General features: G+C 40.3%; 1 protein-coding gene across 1 annotated transcript in view; it reads left to right on the top strand.

Annotated features, from left to right (window-relative positions):
* Positions 1–22440, top strand: part of Pappa2 (pappalysin 2) — a 300191-nt gene that overhangs the window by 127808 nt on the left and 149943 nt on the right. The window contains exons 5-7 of the mRNA XM_004626777.2: positions 13809–14102; positions 15832–16024; positions 19430–19551. Coding sequence (XP_004626834.1) covers positions 13809–14102; positions 15832–16024; positions 19430–19551 — 609 coding nt within the window. The remainder of the gene's footprint in view (positions 1–13808; positions 14103–15831; positions 16025–19429; positions 19552–22440) is intronic.

The following is a 22440-nucleotide window of genomic DNA, read 5'->3' as shown; positions in this document are numbered from 1 at the left end:
AACCAAAGTCAAAGGCAAGTCTCAGAAGTAGCCAGAGCAAGAATTTATACTACCTTAAAAGGTACAATAACATGCTAGGCTTTGCTGAGTTTTTGAGAAAAAAAAAACTATGTGAGTCATAAGACAACACATTGAAATCTTTTTTTAAATGCTAAAGAAAATATTTGCTATCTTAGAAGTCTATATTTGGAAAAATATTTTAAAAAGCAAAAAGTTAAAAAGATATATTTAGGCCAATAAAAGTTGAGATAATTTATACCAATGCTGAAAGAAACACTGGAGAAAGTGATAAAGGCAGAAGGAAAACTAACCCCAGACAGGAGAGAAATCAGAAAAAGATTAACATTAGAAAAGATGAAAATACTGAAAGTATGACAATAATGTCCTTTAAGCTTCAAAATACAAGTTCAAAAAGTGACAACATTGTCACAAAGCAAGGATAAAAGCACATTAACTTGAAGAATTTAAGGACCCTTCTTTGCTTATGACTAGGAAAAGTTCTCAGCTTTATTACTAACTATACAATAATAAATACAAATTTGCTAGACAATAATAAATAAATCTTATCTATTAAAACTGATTAAGTTATCTCTAAGTACAAAATCAAGAAGTAAAATAATTTAGAGAAAGCAACAAAGAATACGAAAATGGGAAAATAACAAAAATGAAACAAAATATGATAGTCTCACAAACCTAACTACCTTAGTTATTACACTAAATTTAAATGGATTAAACACATCAATTCAGGTCAAAAAATTATCAGATTGAATAAAACCTCAAGGGTCAGCGAGATAGCTCAGCAGCCTAAGTGCCTGCTTGGGCAAGCACAGGGACCGGGGATCGCTCCCTGGCATCACAGACCACACTAACCATGCTCCAAGATTGTTTTGAGACAGCCACAGAGAAAGGGCTTGGTGGTGCCTGCCTAGAAGACTAGCGTTGGGGAGGCTGAAAACAGAAGGATCACTATGAGTCTGAGCTATGTAGTGAGACATGTACCAAGTACACTGCAAAAAGAAAAGAAAAGAAAAAAACCTCCAGCTATATGATACTTGTAAGAGACACATCTGAAATAGAAAAACACAGACAGTTGAAAGCAAAAGGATTAGAAAACATAGACAATGCAAATATTAATCCAGGAACGGTGGTGCAGCATTCTAAATCAGATAAAGTGAGCCTCAACAGTATTACTGGTGGTGAATGGTACTATTTTTAGTGTAGTTAGAAAATGCAATTATGATACATTTGGGTTAACCACTAATAATTAGAAAATGTAGTCATGACAAATTTGGGTTAACCAATAACATGCCTTAAGCAATACGTAAAATAATATTGATAAAAAAGAAAAAAGAAAAAAAATCATGGTTTGTGGTTTTAAATGATTTTTTTCACAAAATGCTCCAGAACTCAATAATACTAAGACAATTAAAAAGCAGACATCCCCTGAGAGGATAGCTAGCTTCCTGAGCTGCTACCACTCTCTTTGCTCTCTTGCTCTTTGCCACCGTCATGAACAGTTGCTCTCTGCCATGTGGTACTCTGCCTTGGAGCCAGCTGAGTATGGACTGAAACTTTCAGTAACTGTGAGCTAAATAAAATTTTTCTTCCTTCAAAAAAAGAAGCAGACATCCCCACATACTTGAAAATTAAGTGATGTATTTCTAATCAGCTAATAGCTCAAGGAGCAAATTATAATGGAAATGAAATATTAAAAATTATTATAACAATGTGGCATATCAATATGTGTACACATAAATATCTCATAAAAAGGAATAGTCGTAGCACTGTTTATTAGAAAAGACAATCAATCAAAATTTCTTTCCCTAAAGGCAGCAAATAGTAACTTGTTCAACTCAGAGAAGGATAGCAGAAAGGGATTGAATCAAGAAAATAAATAGAAAAACCTTATAATATAAAAAAATTAACAGCAAAAATTCTTTTGGAGATGAAAATGGTTGACAGCACTTCAGGAAAACTTAAACAGTAAGAAAAATACATATTGTCACTGAAAGACACAAAATATCTAATACCTTCACACAATCTTCAGGTGAAAATAGGCAATAGTAATTTCTGGCAAGTGGTGTTGGAGCAATTGGCATACACAGGCTAAGCAGGTGAACTTGAGCCTGAACCCCACAACTCATACAGAATTAATTCAAAATAAAACAGAATTAAATATTTAAAAAAGAGAAACTGTAGATCTTTCAGAAGAAAACATAGGAGAAAACTTTTAGGAAACATAGGAGAAAAATCCTATGCAAAGAGTGTTAGGATATCAAAAATATAAAAGCAAAAACAGAATAGATGAATGTCATCAAAATTTAAAACTTTTCTGACACTGTTAAGTTATATATTTTTAAAAACAGGGTTGGATGAAGTATTTGCAAAGCACATAGCTGGCAAATGATATGTGTCATATATAAAGACCTCTCAAAACTCAACAGTTAAACAAGTATTTCAGTTAGATATGAGCAAAGAAATAAACACTTTCCCAAAGAGGACATACAGTAGGAAAATAAGCTCCAAAGTGTTAACAATTGTGAAGGCAATTATTAACTGTTAGAGAAATGTAAATTAAAGCCACAATGAGGTATCAGTACATAGGAAGCATGAAGATAAAGGTAGTAACAATAGTAAAGGCTGGCAAGGTTGTAGAAAGCTGTATATCTTGGACATTGCTGGTGGGAAAGTGATATGATACAACCATTCTGAGTATTTCAAACATTTTCCTTACAAAGCTAAATACATTACTATATGTTTTGGTGATTAGACTCCTGGTTTTTGATTCCTCAGGACTGACAATACAGGCCCATTCAAATATTTATATATGAATCTCCACAACAGCTTTGTATAATAGCCCCAAACCAGAAGTGACAAAAATGAACCCTGCAGCCAACTAGTTAATACATCCACAGATGGAATACTGCTTAGCAGCAAACAAGATCAAAGTCTAAACACATGCACCAACTTGGACAAATCTCAAGAGCACTACATTGAGTGCATAAAACATCAATCTCAAAAGTTACATGCTGCATTATTCCATTTATTAAATATTCTCAAAATGAACTGACTTGTAGTTGCAGCAGCCAGGGATGGGTGGAGGGAGAATGGCCTAAAGGTGTGACGTAAATAAGAAAAGAAAGGAGATCATAATAACAGACAAGATCTGCATTTCCACTGTGGTATTGTTTACACAAATGTATTCATGTGATAATATTGCAAAGAAAAACTGGGTATGGTGGTACACCATGTTGTAATCCCAATACTCTACAAGGCTGAGGATTGAAACTTTGGACTCGGGCTGGGCAACTCAGTGATTTAGCAGAACTACATCTCAAAATAAAAAAGAAAGGTCTAGGGATGTAGTTCAGGGCAAAGATGCTGAGTTCAGCCATTACTGCAAAAGTAAAAGAAAGAAGTGCAGCACAGTGGGGCATGGTGGTGTAGGCCTGTAGTCCAAGCACTGGGCAGGCTGTGCAGGAGGGTTTTCAGAGCTCAAGGCCTGTCTGGGTTACAAGAAGGACTTCAGGGTGATCAAATGAGACCATATTTGAAAAGAAAAGAAAAGAAAAAATGTGAAAAACTAAGACACACATACACACACATGCACGCACACACACACACACACACACACACACACACACACAGGACAAAATCTCACTAAATGTTATGGCCCTCATACTTGAACAAAGTACTTCGTATGCAGCAATTTCTCTGTAAATGTTCACAAACTGAAGAAATAGGTGAATAAGTGGTGGAAGGTTTTACATTTATGACCTCAAGAGATGCTTAAATTATTTCATGAATCTTTAACTCATAATGAATTGCAAAAGAAGGAAGGGATATTTATCCATTCTTCTTAACCCTCCAGGAATAATGGTGTCCCCAAACACAACATAGTTTTCAACATGTTTTTCAATAGCAAAAGCCTGGAGTGAACAGCTCATAGACCTAACTCAGGAAATTGCTCATGTTTGTATTTCTTCTTGTGCAGTCACAACTGTGATTGCACAAAGAACTCTACTGACCCAATTCAGGTTTAAAGCAAGCAATGCAAAAAGCTAGAATAGCATGACAGAGGAAGACATGTAGAGTTTTCTAAGTAGAGCTCCTTGAAAACTCAATAAGATCATCTACTTGTGTCAACACATGAAACCCTGCATTGCAAGGATCAGTTGAGTGACTTACAGATACACAGATAGGCTCTAAAGTAGGAAAACTGAATCTGATTTCCAACTACCAGTGGCTTAAATCACCATGTGGAAACCCTGAAGTAGTGTGTTATCTTGTCATCTTGCTTTGCCATCAGCACCATTTTTGCCTTTTACCATGACTTTGTGCTGTGACTGTAGTACCAGTACAAAGATCATCTTTTTAAAAAATATATTATGAATGGATGGATGTTTTGAGGTCTGCTGTTCAGTGATTTAAACATCTTCAACCACAGTAAAAGAAACTAATCCAAAAATGGATCTTCAAAGATCAAATAATGTGAATTAGTGACAAGCCACGCTTTCCATACCACTAACGTTGCACTTGTGATCATTTGTTCCCTTGAAGAACAACTTCTGGATCTGTTTTATGGCCATAACAGAGTCAGTTTTCCTCTTGGTAGCTCTTTAATAGAGAGGATAGATGTGTTTTCAGAGGTTAAGAGGTTAAGCTGTTTGCAGTGGTAACAAAGGAGTTTCGTTTTAAGTAGAAAGGGCAAGAGAAAGTGATGTGGGCAGTTTGGGAGAGGTAGGCAGCTGCCTGAGCTAGGACTTTGGATGACCTAGAGTACAGTTGATTGTGGGGTACAGCTGCCTAGAAGGTGATGTGGGTGTGACAGCAATTGGAAGAAAGGTGAAGCAACCACAGCACAAAAGCCAGGGAATATCCACAGAAAGTAGCACAGAAGACAAATACCCTTCCCTTGCTCAGAACTTTTGCAGAGCATCCCTTTGCATAAACCTCAACTGACTCCTAACCACAAGTTAGACATTGAGATTAAGGTGTCTTGTCATTTGTGATACACAATGTGGGTGAAACCTTAGGTGATGCTGTAATTTAAGAAGTGGATTTAAGATATGGAAAGCCTGGTTATGTATCAACCAGACTGTTTCCATGGAGCATAGGTTGAGAAACCAGAGTAGACAGGTAGAGTAGTTCACAGAAGGTGAACTCTAAAAGTCAGCTCCAAGAAGACATGGTTCTTTCAAGAAGTTTGACTATGAACTCATAGAGGCCTGGTATGGAAAGGTGATAATTAGCGTCTTAAATTGACAGAAATTTGAACATGTTTATGGTTCAGGGGAGGATGTTGATGGAGGGGTGGCTTCCTTGCAGGTGCCCCAACATTTGCAGATCATGAAGGTAACTGGTGGAGTTCGTGAACATAAGTAGTTGTTAAATGATTAACTAGCGAAATGGAAATTGTTCACTATCACTACCCACTGATCTCTTTACCATACAAAGGCAGAGTGATTATTCATGGAAATAAGCAACAAGTAAGGGGTTGAAACTGGATTTCAGCATGCAGATGGGAGGAATTGTAGAACCATTCACAGAGCAGGCTGAATGACATGACCAAGATGAGGAATGTGCCCATTGCATGATAGTGTAAATCATTTGTTATCAGAAGATTGAATTCAAAGAATGGGATGTGCTGATGCTTTGGGGTTTGCAACACAGCACAAAAAACATTGGCCACAAATTACCCTAGGATTTGAGCTTTATGCCCTAAAATTGAGCACTCTTAAGATACATTTGATGCATGCATCAGTATATGAAATGAATACTCACTTTCATATACAGAGTTTGATAAGTTTTTTTTAAATCAAATTTGTGGTTATTTTAATAATTTTAAAAATATATTTTAGTAATTTTTGAACCTTTGATGTCCTCCAGACAGTGCCTGGCAGAGAAAAAATATTCAATAATATTTAATGAACAAATAAGTTACAGAAAATGTTTACCATTCATTCTCCTTAGGTACCTAAAATTCTGACATGAAATGTGTGTGTGTGTGTGTGTGTGTGTGTGTGCGCACGCGTGTGTGTATGTGAATTTGTGTGTGTTTGGGGCTGAGTACGCCTCTTTGAAATACTGCTTGCAAGCCAAAACAAAGAGAAGATACTATCTCCACTTCCCTTGTAATGACATCTTCATTACTGATTTATCAGATTCCATTTCTCCTATGATCCTTAAGTGCTTGAAACCCAGAGTTCCTGACTGGGCCCAGGAATAGCCGAAAGGATATCCAGGGAGACAAAAAAATGACACTGGACTTGGCAACATTTTCATCTTCTACACATACTTTTATTGATTCCATCTCACCAAGAATAAGGACTTCTGGCCAGTGAGGCTACAAAACCAAGAATCCAGTACAAGATTTAGAGATGGTTACTTCTTGGGCTGGTTCTGCTAAAAGTTTGCCTCCCTGTCCAGCTCCTATCATACATTTGCTTTTCTTTCTTTCTTTCTTTCTTTCTTTCTTTCTTTCTTTCTTTCTTTCTTTCTTTCTTTCTTTCTCTCTCTCTTTCTCTCTTTCTTTCTTTCTTTCTTTCTTTCTTTCTTTCTTTCTTTCTTTCTTTCTTTCTTTCTTTCTTTCTTCTTTTTTCCTTTCTTTTTCCTTTTTTTGTGGGACCAGGGATTGAACTCAGGACCTTGTGCTTGCCAGGCAAGTGCTTATTCTACTGAGCTATCTCCCCAGCCCCCCATTTGCTTTTCTTTATCTTCTCTTTTTTCTCCCTTTGCCCATCTATTCATCTATGAACACTACTCTTTCATTGTCCTGCCCAAAGTGCTCCTTCCTTGGACCCCAATGTACATATTCATAGCTTTGTCTGTGCATTAGGAAGCACAGGTTTTTGGGAAGCCAAGTTACCCAGTAACTGGAAGTAATTATGTAGACACCTGCAGACCAGCTCTCATCTGCCTATTTTATGAGCTTATAACAGTCAGCTCTAAAAGTTTTATAGTACCATTTTAAAGTCATTTCAACCAGTGTCCTTTTCTCAACTTGCCTGAGTTTCTATTTTTAATAGAAGTGGCTTTGGGAACCATTTTCTTTACCACCAACCACTTTGGTAGTCTTGTGTTAAATCTGGGGAAGCCTGTTACAAGTTGGAAATATGGCATCACTTTGGAAACTTGTCTGTCTGTTGCTAAAATTTCATGTTTTAATGGCAACTTTTCACTCTTCTCTTCCTCTGCACCAGTCCTGAGACCACACAACAACTCCTTCTTACTGTTTTAACTTGTCCTTCATAATAAAAGCTGAAGAATGTTCAAAGAACTCACATTTGTATTTCCCCTGCTATTCCAGTAAGGAACAGCTGTGTTACACATGGCCGCTGATTGCCAAGTTCAAGGAGCCGCCTTCACGTGGGGTTCTATGTGCAAGCTGACAGTGCAGGCCTTTCCTGGGTTCTAGTCTCAGCACACATGTTCAGATATGTAAGAAATATGTATTTTTTCTTTTATAATTGAGCTTAATTTCTATGTTGAGGCCCCATGTAGCTGAAATGTACTCTTAGTTAATTGATCCTCTCAGCTTGGGGCTGCCTCTAACAGTACTGGTGACTCATACCTGCTGAGACCACAGGCACGATGACCCGTTTTGCCCCACGCCATCACGTTGGTGTCTCATTCTCAGAGAACCTCTGGTGGGCTCTGTGTTACCCTCCTTGCTTAGACTCACTGATCAGCCCATTCTTTTCCAGAGAAGACCACTAACTCTGGAATCTATCACTAGAATGTGATTTGCACTCACATTGTACACACTTCAGGGAGCTTGACTCTCTTCCCAGGAACTCAAAAGGCAGGGTACAGTCAATCTTGTTGGACCTACCACCATCCATGTCTCTGTTTTATACCACTTCTCTCATTTTCTTTAATTTAGAGGAATATTTTCTTAGCTAATGCAGTATATTAGTAGTGTGGAGTAAAAAGGGCCATGATTGATTCACCCACCAGTGCTAGCTGAACCATGGAGTCCTCCAGGGCTTAAATGGCACAGGCCTAAGAAACCCCCATCCAGGAGAGGAATTTCTCTTTCCTCGCTCTACATCCTTTTTATATACTGGTGAAGTAATAACCACAGAGGAGTCTAGCGTCCTGAATTGGAAGAGAGGTAAGAAAACACTTGGGTAAAATGTTAGTATTTGCACAATTTTAGGTCTACCCATTCACACAATTGTGCCAGAGTCCCCAGGAAGTATTCCTGGTCTTGCCATTAGTTCCTGTGCACCATGGTAGGATGGGTGTTGGACAGTGAGGGAGGTGAAGAAGGCCTGATACTATCTTACAGTGAGAGGGGCCAGAGGATATTGATCACTGTATCTTTTTGCTTCCTGTTTCAGTTTCACAGATAGGAGCAGAAAACAGTTACAGGAGAGGGAATTCCACTCATCTCCTTCCCACACTCCACCACAATATCATACTCCTAATCTGTGTATTAATTTTGCCTTCCAAGACAACTTTTTTTCTCCAAAAAGAGAAACAAAATTGAATAGTGGTTTTGAATGTAGGAAAAGATACTGATATTCTTCTGAACTGAACACAAGGGAAGGGTAAAGCTCACGAGTACTGTACAACTAGAGTATCTTGTGTAAGTCTTCTAGAAAGATCTGTAAAGAATTATACTCTCAGTCTCAATTTCATTGGTTGCATTTCACCCCCACAATCACTAGTTTTAGGCCATTAGGACTAATTTCTGAACAATAGTGTGCTGTCTATGAAGGGAAGAGGCATCTGTCTGCTTGCAACTTTCTCTGTCTTCTTGGTGCCCCTGAATCTCAAGATCAGAAAACCATGGTTGCCAAGTAGGAACGTGAATGTGAACTGCTTACGTGTGGATATTTTCCTAACTTGCCTGGCAGTGGTTTCCTTTACTCTGTTTGGAGTCAGGCTCCAGCTTCACTTCCCTTGGTGTGTGAAGACATCTAGGACAGAGAGACCTCAGGGAAAGGAACATATGCCTACACACTGTCAGACTGCACTGTAGAATCACAGTGGCATTTACAAATGGTCCAATGCGAATTTTAAGCTAAGTACTCATTTATAGACATTTTTACATTAATTTTCCCAGAAATCCTTTGAAATAGGATTCACTACATCATGAAACAGCCTTGAGAGCTTTGATACAATGCCCTAAAAGGATCAATACATTTCCAATGACTGTCTACAGCCAAAGAAGTCACCCTTGTCATTCTTAAGTCTTCTTTTGAAGGGGTCTTCTACACAGCCAGGTAGGATCCACTCAGAGGCTGACCCCTTGTGTCGGTAATGAAGACGGAGTGAAGTATGGGTTGTATGTAACACCTTCAGAAGATAGAACTGGAGGGTTTGATTATCAATATCAAATGGTACTGGCAAGTAACATTTCATCACCCTATATCAATGCTTCTGGGAAAGGATTATACATATCTTGCAAGGATGAGTAAGTGCACAGCTTCTTAGAGCCTCTCTGGACAGACTCAAGCAGTAGAAGGGTGGTGGCACTGTCATCCTGGATATTCCATTTTTATTCATTATTATATGAATTTTCTTCATAATGAAAAGGGCTTGGGGTTTTTCTTTTCAATTTAGAGTTTTTAAAAATTTTTAATGTATTTGATTGTTGCAGAGTCTCACTACACAGCTTGGACTCATGATGATCTTCCTGTTTTCAGCTTCTCCAGGGCTGGGATTATAGGCTTACACCACTATGCCCAGACTCTGGCCTGCTCAGCCTGCCCTGGGGGTGGGGCTGGTGTGGCTGTAGTATGTGTGTGGGGATCAAATCAGGGTTCTTGCGCTTGCCTAAGCTTACCTAAGCAGATGCTTTAGTCCACTGAGCTATCTTGCCATCCCCCCTTTTAGATTTCTTTCTTTCTTTCTTTTTTTTTTTTCTTCCAATACTGGGGATTGAACTTAGGGCCTTGCACTTGCCACACAAGGGCTTATTCTACTGAGCTATCTCGCCAGCCCACTTTTAGCTTTTGGACAACAAATCTTTACAGCTCATTCAGGCTTTGGTGTTTGTAAGAACTGTGTAGGACACCGCATGGGAGAGGGATGAACAGTGTCCAATCTAGGGGTGACAGTGAATTGGCTGCTGGAAACTCAGTCACACCTGACAGCAAAATGGAGAGCTGCTTCTCACCAGCTTTCCCATGAGCTCAGGCTACTGAGAGATACTGTCTAAAACAGAAACTGCATGCCGGAGGGGACTTACAGTGCTTGATAACACAGATTTTTACACATCCTATTTTCGTTCATCACACAGATTCCTTTCTCTTAGCTCTTGGTGGCATGGATTGAGAACAGGAAAGATCTGAATAAGTTGATGTAACTTCTTTTTAAAGCCAAGAAAACCTGGGGGAAAGTTAAACTGCAAGGTCAAGACCACAGAGCTTGTCCAGGGAGGGTCAGTCTCCAAGTTTTTCTTAGATCCAGGCTAGGTGATTCTAGGGCCTGTGGACCTACAGACAAAAATCTCTACAAGAACTAGGCCTTTGTTTTCTTTTTCCTCAACATGCATAGTTGAGGTCAGCACTTATCACTGAACTAGAAGAAAATTTTGTTTTATTCTTGCTACATTTCTGTGTTTCTATGTTCTGTGTAATATTCTATTTAACACACACACACACACACACACACACAAAGTTTGATGTGATATATTCCACATGTGTGATATTTTTCTAGAAGTCCCACCTTTCCAGAATCAAAAATGTAATTGTTTCTAAAGTATCTTAAAATGTTCATGTTTTAAATTAAAATCTATATGCTGTCTGGTTAACTCTGTATTCTTCCCTTTGGAAAATGTATGTCAAGAGTACAAGGACACCTTGCCAGGTGTCCTGTTTCAAGAAAGTGACATTGTATGATTCTAGGTCCATTTATATGTGAGCAGATTTATTGAAAGCTGATTGTAAGTCTATTACAGAATGCTCTCTTATTCACAAATAGCTCATCTGGAAACTTCTCAATCTTTACAGTAAGCCAGTTACTGCAATGGTCGCCTCTCTTCTCCTGGAGAGTCCCAAAGTCACACTCTCTGCCTTTCTTCCTTAATGTACATTATTTTACCATTTCCTATTCTTAGAGCCTTTCTTTGTGGTCATCTGTCATTACTCTATAAATCTGAAGGAGATCACATAGGGACATGGGCTGGCTAAGCACTGAATGACATATTTGATATTTTCTCAGAGGTAAGACACTGGTAGAAGATAGCTGTTCATCTTGAACTGTGCTCCAAGAAACATGCTATTCCAAAGATATCCAAATACATTCTACCCTAAAGTTTCTGTGTCTGAATAATCTTTGTAAGCAAAATATTAAACAAAACTATTCCAAATTATTCCAGGGCATTTAATGGAACAACTGTCACAGATGTTGGGAATTCTCAGGATGAGAGTGTGGCAGACTGCATTTTCATCAGCTATATTCAACCAACGATGCCACTTTTTCCCCAGAGTAACCCTCAGGCTCAAAATTTCTGAGTACAATTTGAGGAAAACTAACCAATGAAGTTGCTCACAAAAAGGAGGTCTCATTTCTGGCAGATTAGCTTTTTAAATCTAAAACTTAGAGATGGGCAAGAGAAAAAGAAGGAAAGGTAGAGGTGGAACTTATGTGTAGAGGGAGGAACGTGGGTCATCTCTCTGATTATCATCATGGTTTGGAAGGCTGATAATGTTGTTGGAGAACAGAACACAGTTCGCTAGGTAACATGGAGTGGTTGCATCTTGACAAGTGGAAACATTACATTTTACTAGGGTTATTGAAATGCCAGATACTCTAGATGTTATTAAAACAGAATTGTTTTGAAACTCCTTTAACCTTATGCCGATGTAATCATAATGATGCACAGGTTACAGAAATATTCAGAAAATAACCTTGCCAAAGGAAAGAAGGGAAATAAAGACCATATTACAGAATAAGAAATTTTAGTGGAAGTGGGAGACAGGATAAACATAGGAAATGATGTCTAGTTATACTTTCATATAATAAGGGAGACATTTCACCCTACAGTGAAGCCAGTCTGGCTTGGTTAATGTCAGCACAGCCGAGTACAGTGAGAGAAACCAGACCTTGAGTTTAGAAACTGCACTTTTCAGTGGGGTAATTATCACACAGGCAGAATGAGCTACACGTTAGGTATAACTAGTGGGCATGGCGTCAGACACCCTGTGGTAATTCTCTGTTGTGAGCCAACATGTAGAATTTTCAGTAGGGCCTTGCATAGAGTTCAGCAGTAGGGGACAGTTTGTGGTGTAGAATCTGGCAAAAGCAGGATGGGATATTCTCAGTGTCCTTCTGTCTTCAGAAGACTGTTGATAGAGGGAGCACCAGAGGGTTGATCCAGGCCTATGGCTAATCCTTGTCTCAGGTCTGAGAGATGAGGCTCAGCCTAATCTTGACAGTTTTGAGTGTGGATGCCAAATGTTTTAAGCTACAAAGAGTAAGGGAAAGTGTAATTGACTGGTCAATAATTCGGACAGAAGTCTGGGCTCTCAGAGGTCTTTAGCCTTTTCTTTCTTAAGGTCATGATGATACATTAGGTCTTTCATCTAAGTCCAACTAAATGTGGTTGCATCTTGTCCAAAATAGTTATCTGGTGTTCTCCTGGAGGCTTTCGGGGAGAGAGTGTGGCAATGTTCCTGTTGTGCCTGTGACACTCTAAATTTTATGGTCATTCAGTTGGACTTGACTTTTTGATAACTCTTTGAGAGGAGGGGTAGTGAAATAAGAACCTGTGTCTGTCATTAACTAAGCTTTTAAAAGGTATCAAGATCATTTAAAAACATGCTACAGTGATACATGTGCAGGCACAATTCCTAACAGGTAAATCTTGGAAAGAACCCAAAGGCCCAACATGAGGAATGGATAAAAAGATGTGGTTGTTTTATACAATGGAGTACTCTTCATCCATAAAGATGTATGAACTCGAGACTTTTATAGGTAAATGCATGCAACTTGAGACCATACTCATAAGTGAAATGAATCAGACTCACATGTGTCAATATCATATTGTCTCCCTGGCATGAGAAATTGAGAGTAAATAAGGTGTAGAATGTGCAATAGATGTTATGGAATGGAATATAGTTGTTAACAAAGAAAAAGGAATCAGGAGGTGGAAAGGAGAAAAGAAGGGAAAAGGGAGAACAATGCAAGGTAGCTATACTATGATATGAGTGTCTCTGTCCATTGAAAGGGAAGTTTTGTGCTAATATCAATTAGAAAATTTTTATGCTCATATCTTGTACTCTGAGTATCTACTTTAAAGATGACAATATGCAATGCTTTAGCTAACCCAAATGCTATCTCCACTCTATGGAGAACAGAACTGAGTTCTAGGATGGCAGTCTGCTGCTCCAGTCTTCCGAGCTGGACTGGAAAGAGTCAGGTGATTTCCCTGGCCTTCTGGTCCAAGTGTGTTGCCTTAGGCCAATGATTCTTTACCTGGGAAGTTATCAACTTCATTTTCAAGTATTCGGATTTTATCAGGGTAGCATTTGAGCCTCTGTGTCAAACTTCTGCTGGTAATGTTGTTGGGCCCACCAAGCTGAGAATCTAGGCCTTCTCGTGCTGTTTTGTGGATTCTGCCATTCTTCATCCCTAAACTGCACTATGCAATGGGCTGGGAGATATTCATGGATTAGTTCCAAGGGTGTTTGTAGTAAGAGGAAAGAGCAGTGAATGAATGGATACCCCTAGAAGTTACAAAGGTCTCCCTAAAGGGAAAACAGAATATTTACACTTTATGAGAAGGCCTAATGAGGGACTGGAAGATGCTATTCATTCTGCACTCAGAGATCATTCTCACCCTTCTCTTGCAGGGGGTGTTGTCCTCAACCCAGCCTTTTACGGCATGCCAGGCCACACCAACATCATGATCCATGAGGTAGGGCATGTCCTGGGACTCTACCATGTCTTCAAAGGGGTCAGTGAGAGGGACTCCTGTGATGACCCCTGCAGAGAGACTGTGCCATCGATGGAGACAGGAGATCTCTGTGCCGACACTGCTCCCACGCCCAAGAGTAAGCTGTGTCAGATCCCAGAACCTGCCAATGACGCTTGCGGCCTCACCCACTTTCCAGGGGCTCCATTCAACAACTACATGAGCTACACAGGTATCATTACAGGCTTGATGCTTGTGTTATTAGTCAGACCACTGTGTGGGTAGGAGGTCTAGGTATGGATGGGCAGGTTGGAGGTTTAGGAGCCTGAGAGATTACTTGAGTGGTCAGAAAGTTGGAGTGTATTGATTATAGGATACTCTCTTTTCCATGTCTTTAAAGAACTTGAAGAAATGCTCAGACCCAGAAATCTTGGTAATTCCACTCACTTCCACTAGAGATTAAAAGAAAAACACCCTTTTTTCCTGGCTAGTATAAATGGGACAAAGCTAAAAGCCTCCTCCAGGCTCTTTGATTTATAGAACTTGATGGTTTGTGTTCCTGTTCATTTCCTCAGACATTTGCTCTGAAAGAGAATCTAATCATGATGGGTAAAAAAATGATTTCTGGGTCAAGATTGTTTATTTTTATAGTTTGCATTATTTTTACAGTTGTTCAACAAGAGGACTGTTACTTTCAGCCCAGGATTCCTTTTATTTTACATTATCTTTAAACAAAAATACTTTTTTCTCACAGAACTGATGCTTTGCATGGCTTCCATATACTCTGCCAATAATGGTGCTTTCTCATCTTAAAAATGATGCCCTCCTGGCTCCAGGAAGAACTGCCCTATTTGCTGTTGTTGTTTCTCAGTTCAGTTCCTGGATTATCCTGCTTTCCTGTCTCTTGTATCTTTCTTATTTTTTCCAAAAAATCAACTATAGTCTCCTTGCATGGAGAGTACATTCATCCCTCCAATTAAGGCCTAATTTGATTTGATGAAAACTTCCAATGAGGAACGAAGATTTTTTTTTTCTAGTTCTAGTTACTTGTTCCTAAAATAATCCAAAAACTTACATCAATGTATCGTACTCATGGCTCTGAGAGGAAGAAAGAACAATGAGCTGGTTCTGCCCATGACCCATCAAGATGTTTCTGTCCAAGTTTCTTTGTGGTGAACAACTCAGGTGCATTGAATTCCTAAGCACCAGTTCTTCTCTCCCTCACTAAGGACCCAGAAGCCTTTGACAGGGTATAAGACCAGAAACGGGAAAGCAGAGGCAAGAGCTCTTAATACCTTTGAGGTAGGAAGAGGAAACATTTACCAAGCAGGATGGTGTTTCACATTTGACTGGTGCCCTTTAAACAGAGAAATTCCTAAAACTAAGACAACTTCTTTATAACTTTGTGGAAAAAGGTACTTAATAGGGACATTTTTCTGACCACCTCCCCACCCACCGCAAAAGACTGAGACCACTCTTCCCATCCCTGCTGTTTTCTTGTCTTTCAACTTTATTTTCCTGGAACATCTCCAATGAATACTCACTGGCTTTGATCAACATCAACAGGCAATAAAGCAGGTGCCTGCAACTGTGGACATTTACAGTGACAGGGCCCTCTGCTAAGACACTGCCATCTTGTGGTTGGCTGAGCAAGCAACCATCAGCTAAGAGCAATCTAAACACCAGGGTTTTACTCTTTAACCTTGAAGTAATGGGTGGCCTTGCTTTGGAGATAAGCAAGCGCTCTTCCTCAGCCTTATCCCTGCTACTTCCACCTGTGATGCTTTCTAGAACACAGTGCATTTACTTTTTCATGTGTATTTTCAGCCTGGTAAATATGAAGTGTTGGGCTAGGTCCTGATAACTGCTGAGAACAAGCCAGGACTGGGCTCTGCATTGGTGGGCTTTACAGGTTGAAACCTCTACATCTTGTGTTTTCTTTTTCTTTTTTTGTCTCACAGATGATAACTGCACCAACAGCTTCACGCCCAACCAAGTGGCACGGATGCACTGCTACCTGGACCTTGTATATCAACAATGGAGTCAAAGCAGAAAGCCCACCCCCATTCCCATCCCACCCATGGTCATTGGGCAGACTCCGAAGTCCCTCACTATCTACTGGCTGCCTCCTATTAGTGGAGTTGTATATGACAGGTGAGCATGGGGCTGTCTGCAGAGGCATCCATAAACTGTCCTTGTGGTGTTTCAGGACAGGATGGATATGGAGCCAGGCCACCTGCCTCTGGGAGCTCTCAGCATGTGTGGCACTGCTCAGGGCTGCTTCCACCAGCCTGCTCTGCTCCCAGCTCCTCAGCACAGCTCTGGATCCTCTTCTGTGAGCCAGGGTCCATGTCACGCCCACCTCAGGAAAGGACAGAAGAGAATGACCAGTGTGAAAAAGGAGAACTAGCAAAACTCAAAGGGCATTTACTACCGCTCGTGTGAGCTTTTCCTCTGTGGTTTGAGGCTGGAGCAGTGGCTTGCTGTTTGCACAGTGGTGTTGGGGATCAAGAACTACAGAAAGCTTCTGCATGTAGTCCTGGAATGGGTAGACGGGTGGGTGGGAGCTTATGATTTCTTGCCATCTGTGCATTGGGGCTTACACAACTCGTGTGGGCATTTCTGATGCCATCTCAGCCGCCCGCTGCATCCTGTGCCGCCCCCTCCCCCATGGCTACTTTCTGATGGAATCACTACTGTCTGCTCACTTTTCTATCTGTGTCACTTAGCTGGCAACTGTTGGGGGTTAGAGACAGAATGATTTTCTGTATCTTTGGCTGTTGATCTTCTACAATAAACTTAATGCTTTTCTTATTGAAAAGTATGGAGAAAAGTATGATACCTAAAGCTAGCTTTCATTTTTCCTTTGTATATTAGTGGAGAAAAGTTTTGTAAAAAGCTAGGAAAAAGAATGACATCTGATGGAAGAATAGGAGAGTGTGGTCTAACTGAAAGGCTCAGTGCCCCATCTTTGATCGATGATGATGAGTATCTTTCAAAATCTACCACCACACCCTAAGTAACAAGGACAGTACTGTCAAGTCCATCCTCCTATGTACGAAGTAGTCCCTCCTATGTATGAAGCACTCTGGTAGATAGCTTATTGCACTTGCCTATGTGTTCTTTGCAGTAAGCACAACTCCTGCTATCTAAATGAGAAATCTGAGAATTAGAAAAACACAAAGACCCCACAACTGCACAGAAGTGAATTGAGGGAATCTCATGGAAATTCAGAAATGATAAACATGGAACTGATGATTTCTTTGAATTCAGAGCTTCCCTGTTTAGCAGGCAGATCGCTTCTTTTCTTCAGGCCATACTGCCTTTGTGGGTGTGGGGTCCAGTGAAGGTGCTGGATATCCCTGGAGGGTGTCTTTAGTCCCAGTAGCTCCACTGAAAGTCTGAGAAAGATGAGAAAGATGAGGATAGGATAAAACTGGGAAGTCCTTTTTCAGAGTGGTATTTACGAGCGCCTGGGATCTAGATATTTGTTCTTGAAACCTTAACCCGTACTCAGTGGGTGACGTCACTCAGCACTCACAACCCAGCAGCCGAGCTTTCATTGTCATCAGTGACCAGGCTCTCCTGGGCTCTGTTTGGTGATTCAGCACACATCTATGCGGTGTGCAGAGGAATCATCTTCCTGCAAGTGTGACCTTGCACAGCGCTGGTCAGACAGGCTGAACAGTAAGTCCTCTGTGGGTACGCGCGAACCAGAGTTTTACATCAGTTTATGTAACACATGTAAACAATTTAATCTTTCAATTCTCTCTCTGGTACAAATGTTACGATAAAGCAGACATCAGAACTGCTTGGCTGAGAGTCTGTTGGCAGAAAAGGCTGCAATTTGCTTCCTCTTCTCAGCTAGGTGGGCTACAGTTTTGAGGCCTCCCAACACGTGTGTTGGGGGACTCACGTCACATGCCCGGCGATTTGTGTCACGCCTGGAGTTGTGTTTACTCCACCCTCGTAGGTATTTGGAATCCTTATGTCAGAGAGGAGTCCCAGCTACGCACTGGGCAGCAGCCCCAGAAGGGCCAAGTGCATCAGGGAAATGTGGTTTGGAGTTGCGACCACATCAGAGGCGATCACTGATTGGAGTCTGAGGGTGAATGAATCTTAACTACACATTTCAGTTGCCAGAATACTGGACATTAGATGATGTTTGTGACCTTGCTCAAAGGAATTAAGGAACTTGTGACCTTTGGGGAATTTACTTAACTACTCTGAGCCTGAATTTTCTCATTTATAAACATAGGGCCACTACAGGGATTAGAAACCATTTATGAAAAAAGAAAGTGCCACAAGGTCAGGTATGTGAGGGATTTAATAAAGAAAAACTGCTATTGTGGTTATCACTTTTGTTCAAAAATATTGTTTCCCTAGCAAAAGCTATTCATGTGCTGTTAATATTTTACCCATTGAGTGTTCCTGATTTCATGCCTACATTTTAGATGTGCATTTCATGATTGGGCTCCTAAAAACATTCCCAAGTATAAGAGTCAAGCCTTGTTAAGTGCTTTCCCCTGTTAACTAGTTATTATCATGTCTACCTGTTATACTCACCATGAAAATAGAGCTTTTCATAGACTGTATAAACTATCTCATAGCATCTACCAAATCAGCATTCGCTGAATCCATCCCTGTACTCAACTCCTGTGCTCACAGAGAGAGAATACAATAGGTTCAGACCTACCCAGAGCCCAGAGAGGAAGCATATGAGTGCAAAGTCTTACTGGCACACAGCAGCATCCTAAGAGAGGAGCCAGCAGGTGTAGTCAGCGTACAAAGGAATCAGGCTGAACATCTGCACAAGGGTTCTATTGGAATGGATCTTGAATTGTCTTGCATAGGAGTCTGTAGACTAAGCAGAGGTGACTGGAAAGATCACCTAACTGCTGAGAGGACAGCATGTTTCATGGAGCTCAGGCGTGATATATTTGTGGAATAGTGGTATGTTCGTTGCGATAGGAACATAAAACCATGTAGGAGCAGCAGTAGGAAAGCCAGAGCTAACTGGTTAATGAGCCCTATGTAATGGTAAAGAACTCAGACTTGTCCTTTTAGACACTGGAGAGCCAAGGAAAATAATATTTCATGTAGCTTTTATTTAACGGATGTGATTAAAAGTAGGGAGTTTAAAACATGAGAACACATAGCTAAAATTTTATTTTAAAAATTATTGTCTGTCTTAGCGGAGCGGGGAATGCAAGCAGTCTTTAATGACTTTTGGATAGTCAGTGCAGAAAGAAGTTTTGTGTTAAATCGGATTATAATTGTTTTATGTTTAATGTTCTCAGGACAGAAGCTGCCCACCTGCATCTCCATGATCCTCCTTTATGACTTATATTTTTCTCCTTCATGACCTTGAGATTTTCATGTCATTGTGAATTTTGCAGAGATGAGTTCTATACAAGCAGGAAATGAGAAACAATCATGTCTCCAGTTGCCCTCTAGGATCTCACTGCTTATGGCCACCTTTTGTGTTTCTTGTCTTCCTAAATTCCTGATCCAAGTTTATCTGACAAACTCTCCTCTTCACTTGCCCCTTTTGCCTAGGGCCCCGGGCAGCATGTGTGGCTCCTGCTCTGAAGATGGGACATTCCGTCAGTATGTGCACTCCGCTTCCTCCAGGCGGGTATGTGACTCCTCAGGCTACTGGACTCCAGAGGAGGCTGTGGGTAAAGTACCGTTGCTTTTGATTTATACCATAGTGGCCATTGAGGAATGGGGTAGAAGCAAAGGATGGAGCAAGTGCGCAGTGGGGAAGGGGTGTGTGTGTGTGTGTGTGTGTGTGTGTGTGTGTTGGTGTTTTGTTGTATATCTCTAGCCTTAGGAAGACTTCCTGGTGGCTGTAGGTCCTGAATGTCCCATATGCACCTAATGTGGAGGCCTCACTTCTGTGAAGAAGCTGAGATTATCAGCTAGCTCAGAGAGACCAAGAAGTCTGCTGATCTCGGGGGTGACTTTAGGGTGAGACAGGGCCAGGGATGTTCCATGTGCCCACTTATCCCTGGAGCTACCTCACCATGTGACAGGACCAGGTGATTTCTCCCTGCTCAGTATCAAGAGAATAACAGAAAACCCACTGCAGTCTACGATCACACATTGGCTGGCTGAGTTGGGGTGAGGGTAAGGGGGACTAGGTGTTCCACACTGCTTGTTCTCAGCTGTGCTATTTTTATGAGTCTATTAATCACTGGTACTGGTTGTGCTTTGGATATGATCTAAGCTAGGCTCCCAGAGGGGGAAGATGTTCTTTGTTATCTCTTTTCCTGTCCCTCCCCCAACTTCTCAGTCATAGTCACTCATATATGTACATCAGACCCCTAAGACAGATTTCAATCTGAATGATTTCTCACTGCTAGGCTGGAAAACGCTGTCACTGTGACTCTCCTCACTTCCTGATGACTGGCTTCACTTCTTCCACGATCTCATCTTCAGTACTCACCTAATCATGTTTTGTCTTCACTTCGTCCCCCCTTATGTTTCTTAAGAGTCAAAAAAGAAAACACTCAGATGTGTTGGATACAATTTATTTGAATTATGTTACAGTCTTGACTGTGACCATAAAATAGGAAAGGTGTGGTCTGAGTCTGCCGTGTATGCTGTCACCCCAGGCTTCCAGGTCACTCAGGTGATAGGCCCTGGAGGAGCTGGTGGGGGATGACACATGTGACTGACTGTATAGGACTTTTTTTAGAGGAGAGTTTTCAGAGAAGAATGGAAAGTGAATATAAAATTTACTGCATTGGGCTCATGGAGAGATTGGCATTTAATGAAAGGACATTTCTGTGGCAAACAGTTTGTTCTGTGCTGGAGCTTTAATGCCTGTTTGACTCTCTAACCCAGAATTTTTTTTTTTTCTTTTTAATTCTTGGGAAAGTTCAAAATTATCTGGTTGAGGTGAAAGGAATTTTAAATCCTGGATTATAACTCTCATATCTTGAGGCAAACTGAATCAACTTTTAGGGCCTCTACTCCATGTTTAACATGAGGTCACAATGGAAACCTTCTAAGCAGCACTGCTGCTGGGTGGCCTTTCCAGGGCCTTTGCTCTGCTAGCTGTTTTGGAATAAACACTGAAAAATTCTGCTAAGAAAATCTGGGATTCCCTTGCTTTGAAATGGTTGAAGTCTTGGTCAAATTTAAAATATACACAGTAATAGTAACTGAATCCTCAGCAAAGTATGCACAGGTATGGATTCACAGATATGACACAATAATGTTAATGGCACTTAACTAACACATTAGTGACCACCAATTTCCTTCTAAATTCCAGAGGGAAAGATAGAAGTGGCAGATAGAAAATCAACTAGACTCATTCCTATATCATCCTATTGGCAAGAATTTTTCTAACTTCACAATCTAAAATAGCTCTCAACCTCACCTCATAATTCTTTATTTGCTTATCTTCATTCATTATTTAAAAGACATTGCTAATTGAAATAATACTTTATAATTCACTTCATCTGACTCCCAATAGTAAGGTACAGGAGCCCTGGGTGCTCCTTGTTTCCATTACCTAGGTTCATGCTTGGTGTGAAGGTATCTGCAGTCAGCTTTTGGATGAATGAATGAGTCAGTTAGCAACATAAGCAAAACCCAACAATGACCATAAGATACAACACTACAATACTACACACACACACACACACACACACACACATACACACACAAACTTCATTTTACTAGGCTTTGGAACATTATTTTCCCAAATGCTAAATGACCGAATAATTCTACCTTTTGCAAATATATTGCATAGATCTTTCATACCGACCTAGGAAAGGAGGAGTTAAATATTAGTGCTTATCTTATAAGAAAGAAAACCAAAGCTTAAAAAGATGTGTCTGCTACAATGACACAGCTGATGGCATGGTTCCAGTTAGAGCCTAATTCTGCTTGTTTCTAATTCAGCACTTGCTTTTCAATTCTCTTTATGTGATATAAAAGAAAAGGGCACTTTGTGAGGATTATTTCCATGGGCTGACCCTAACGTGTTTGTGCTACTTGATTTTTTTTTCACTGTTCATTTTTCCTTGGTTACTGAATCTCCTTTACTTCCTATTCAGTGCTCTGTGCTTGGGCTTCTTGTTTGTAGCTTCCTTGTGGGGTTACCTACTTGCTCACACATACATATCTGAGTTTAAAGGGAAATGCCCATGTATGTGCTAAAGTTCAGCTACCAGTTAAGGTGGCGAGGTGTCAAGATGGGATCTTAGGGGATGAAAGAAGTTTTGTGAAGAGCACTACAAAGAGTGCGGTGAAATCTGAAATGAGCATGGGACTGCAGAAGCATTATGTTCTCATAAATTTTTCCTGCTCAAGGGTTCTTTCTGGGCATAGCTTAACTTGTCTGCATCAACTTTAAGATTCTACCTAGGATCTGGTCAAACCATTCCCAACTTTTTGCCATGTTCCCTTGTTAAAGTGTATCATGTAGAGGTGATAGGGTAACAAGCCTAACATAAAAGTGTATCATAAAGTTACCTTTACATTTTTGTCTTTAATAACACATAAAATATAACCCCTAAACTAACCAACTCCTTTAGGAGTTACAAGTTCTCATT

Source organism: Octodon degus, unplaced genomic scaffold (assembly GCF_000260255.1).
Source record: "Octodon degus isolate 3935 unplaced genomic scaffold, OctDeg1.0 scaffold00017, whole genome shotgun sequence".
Lineage (NCBI taxonomy): Eukaryota > Metazoa > Chordata > Mammalia > Rodentia > Octodontidae > Octodon > Octodon degus.
Note: the sequence above shows the minus strand (reverse complement) of the source record. Positions and strands in the feature narration are given on the sequence as shown.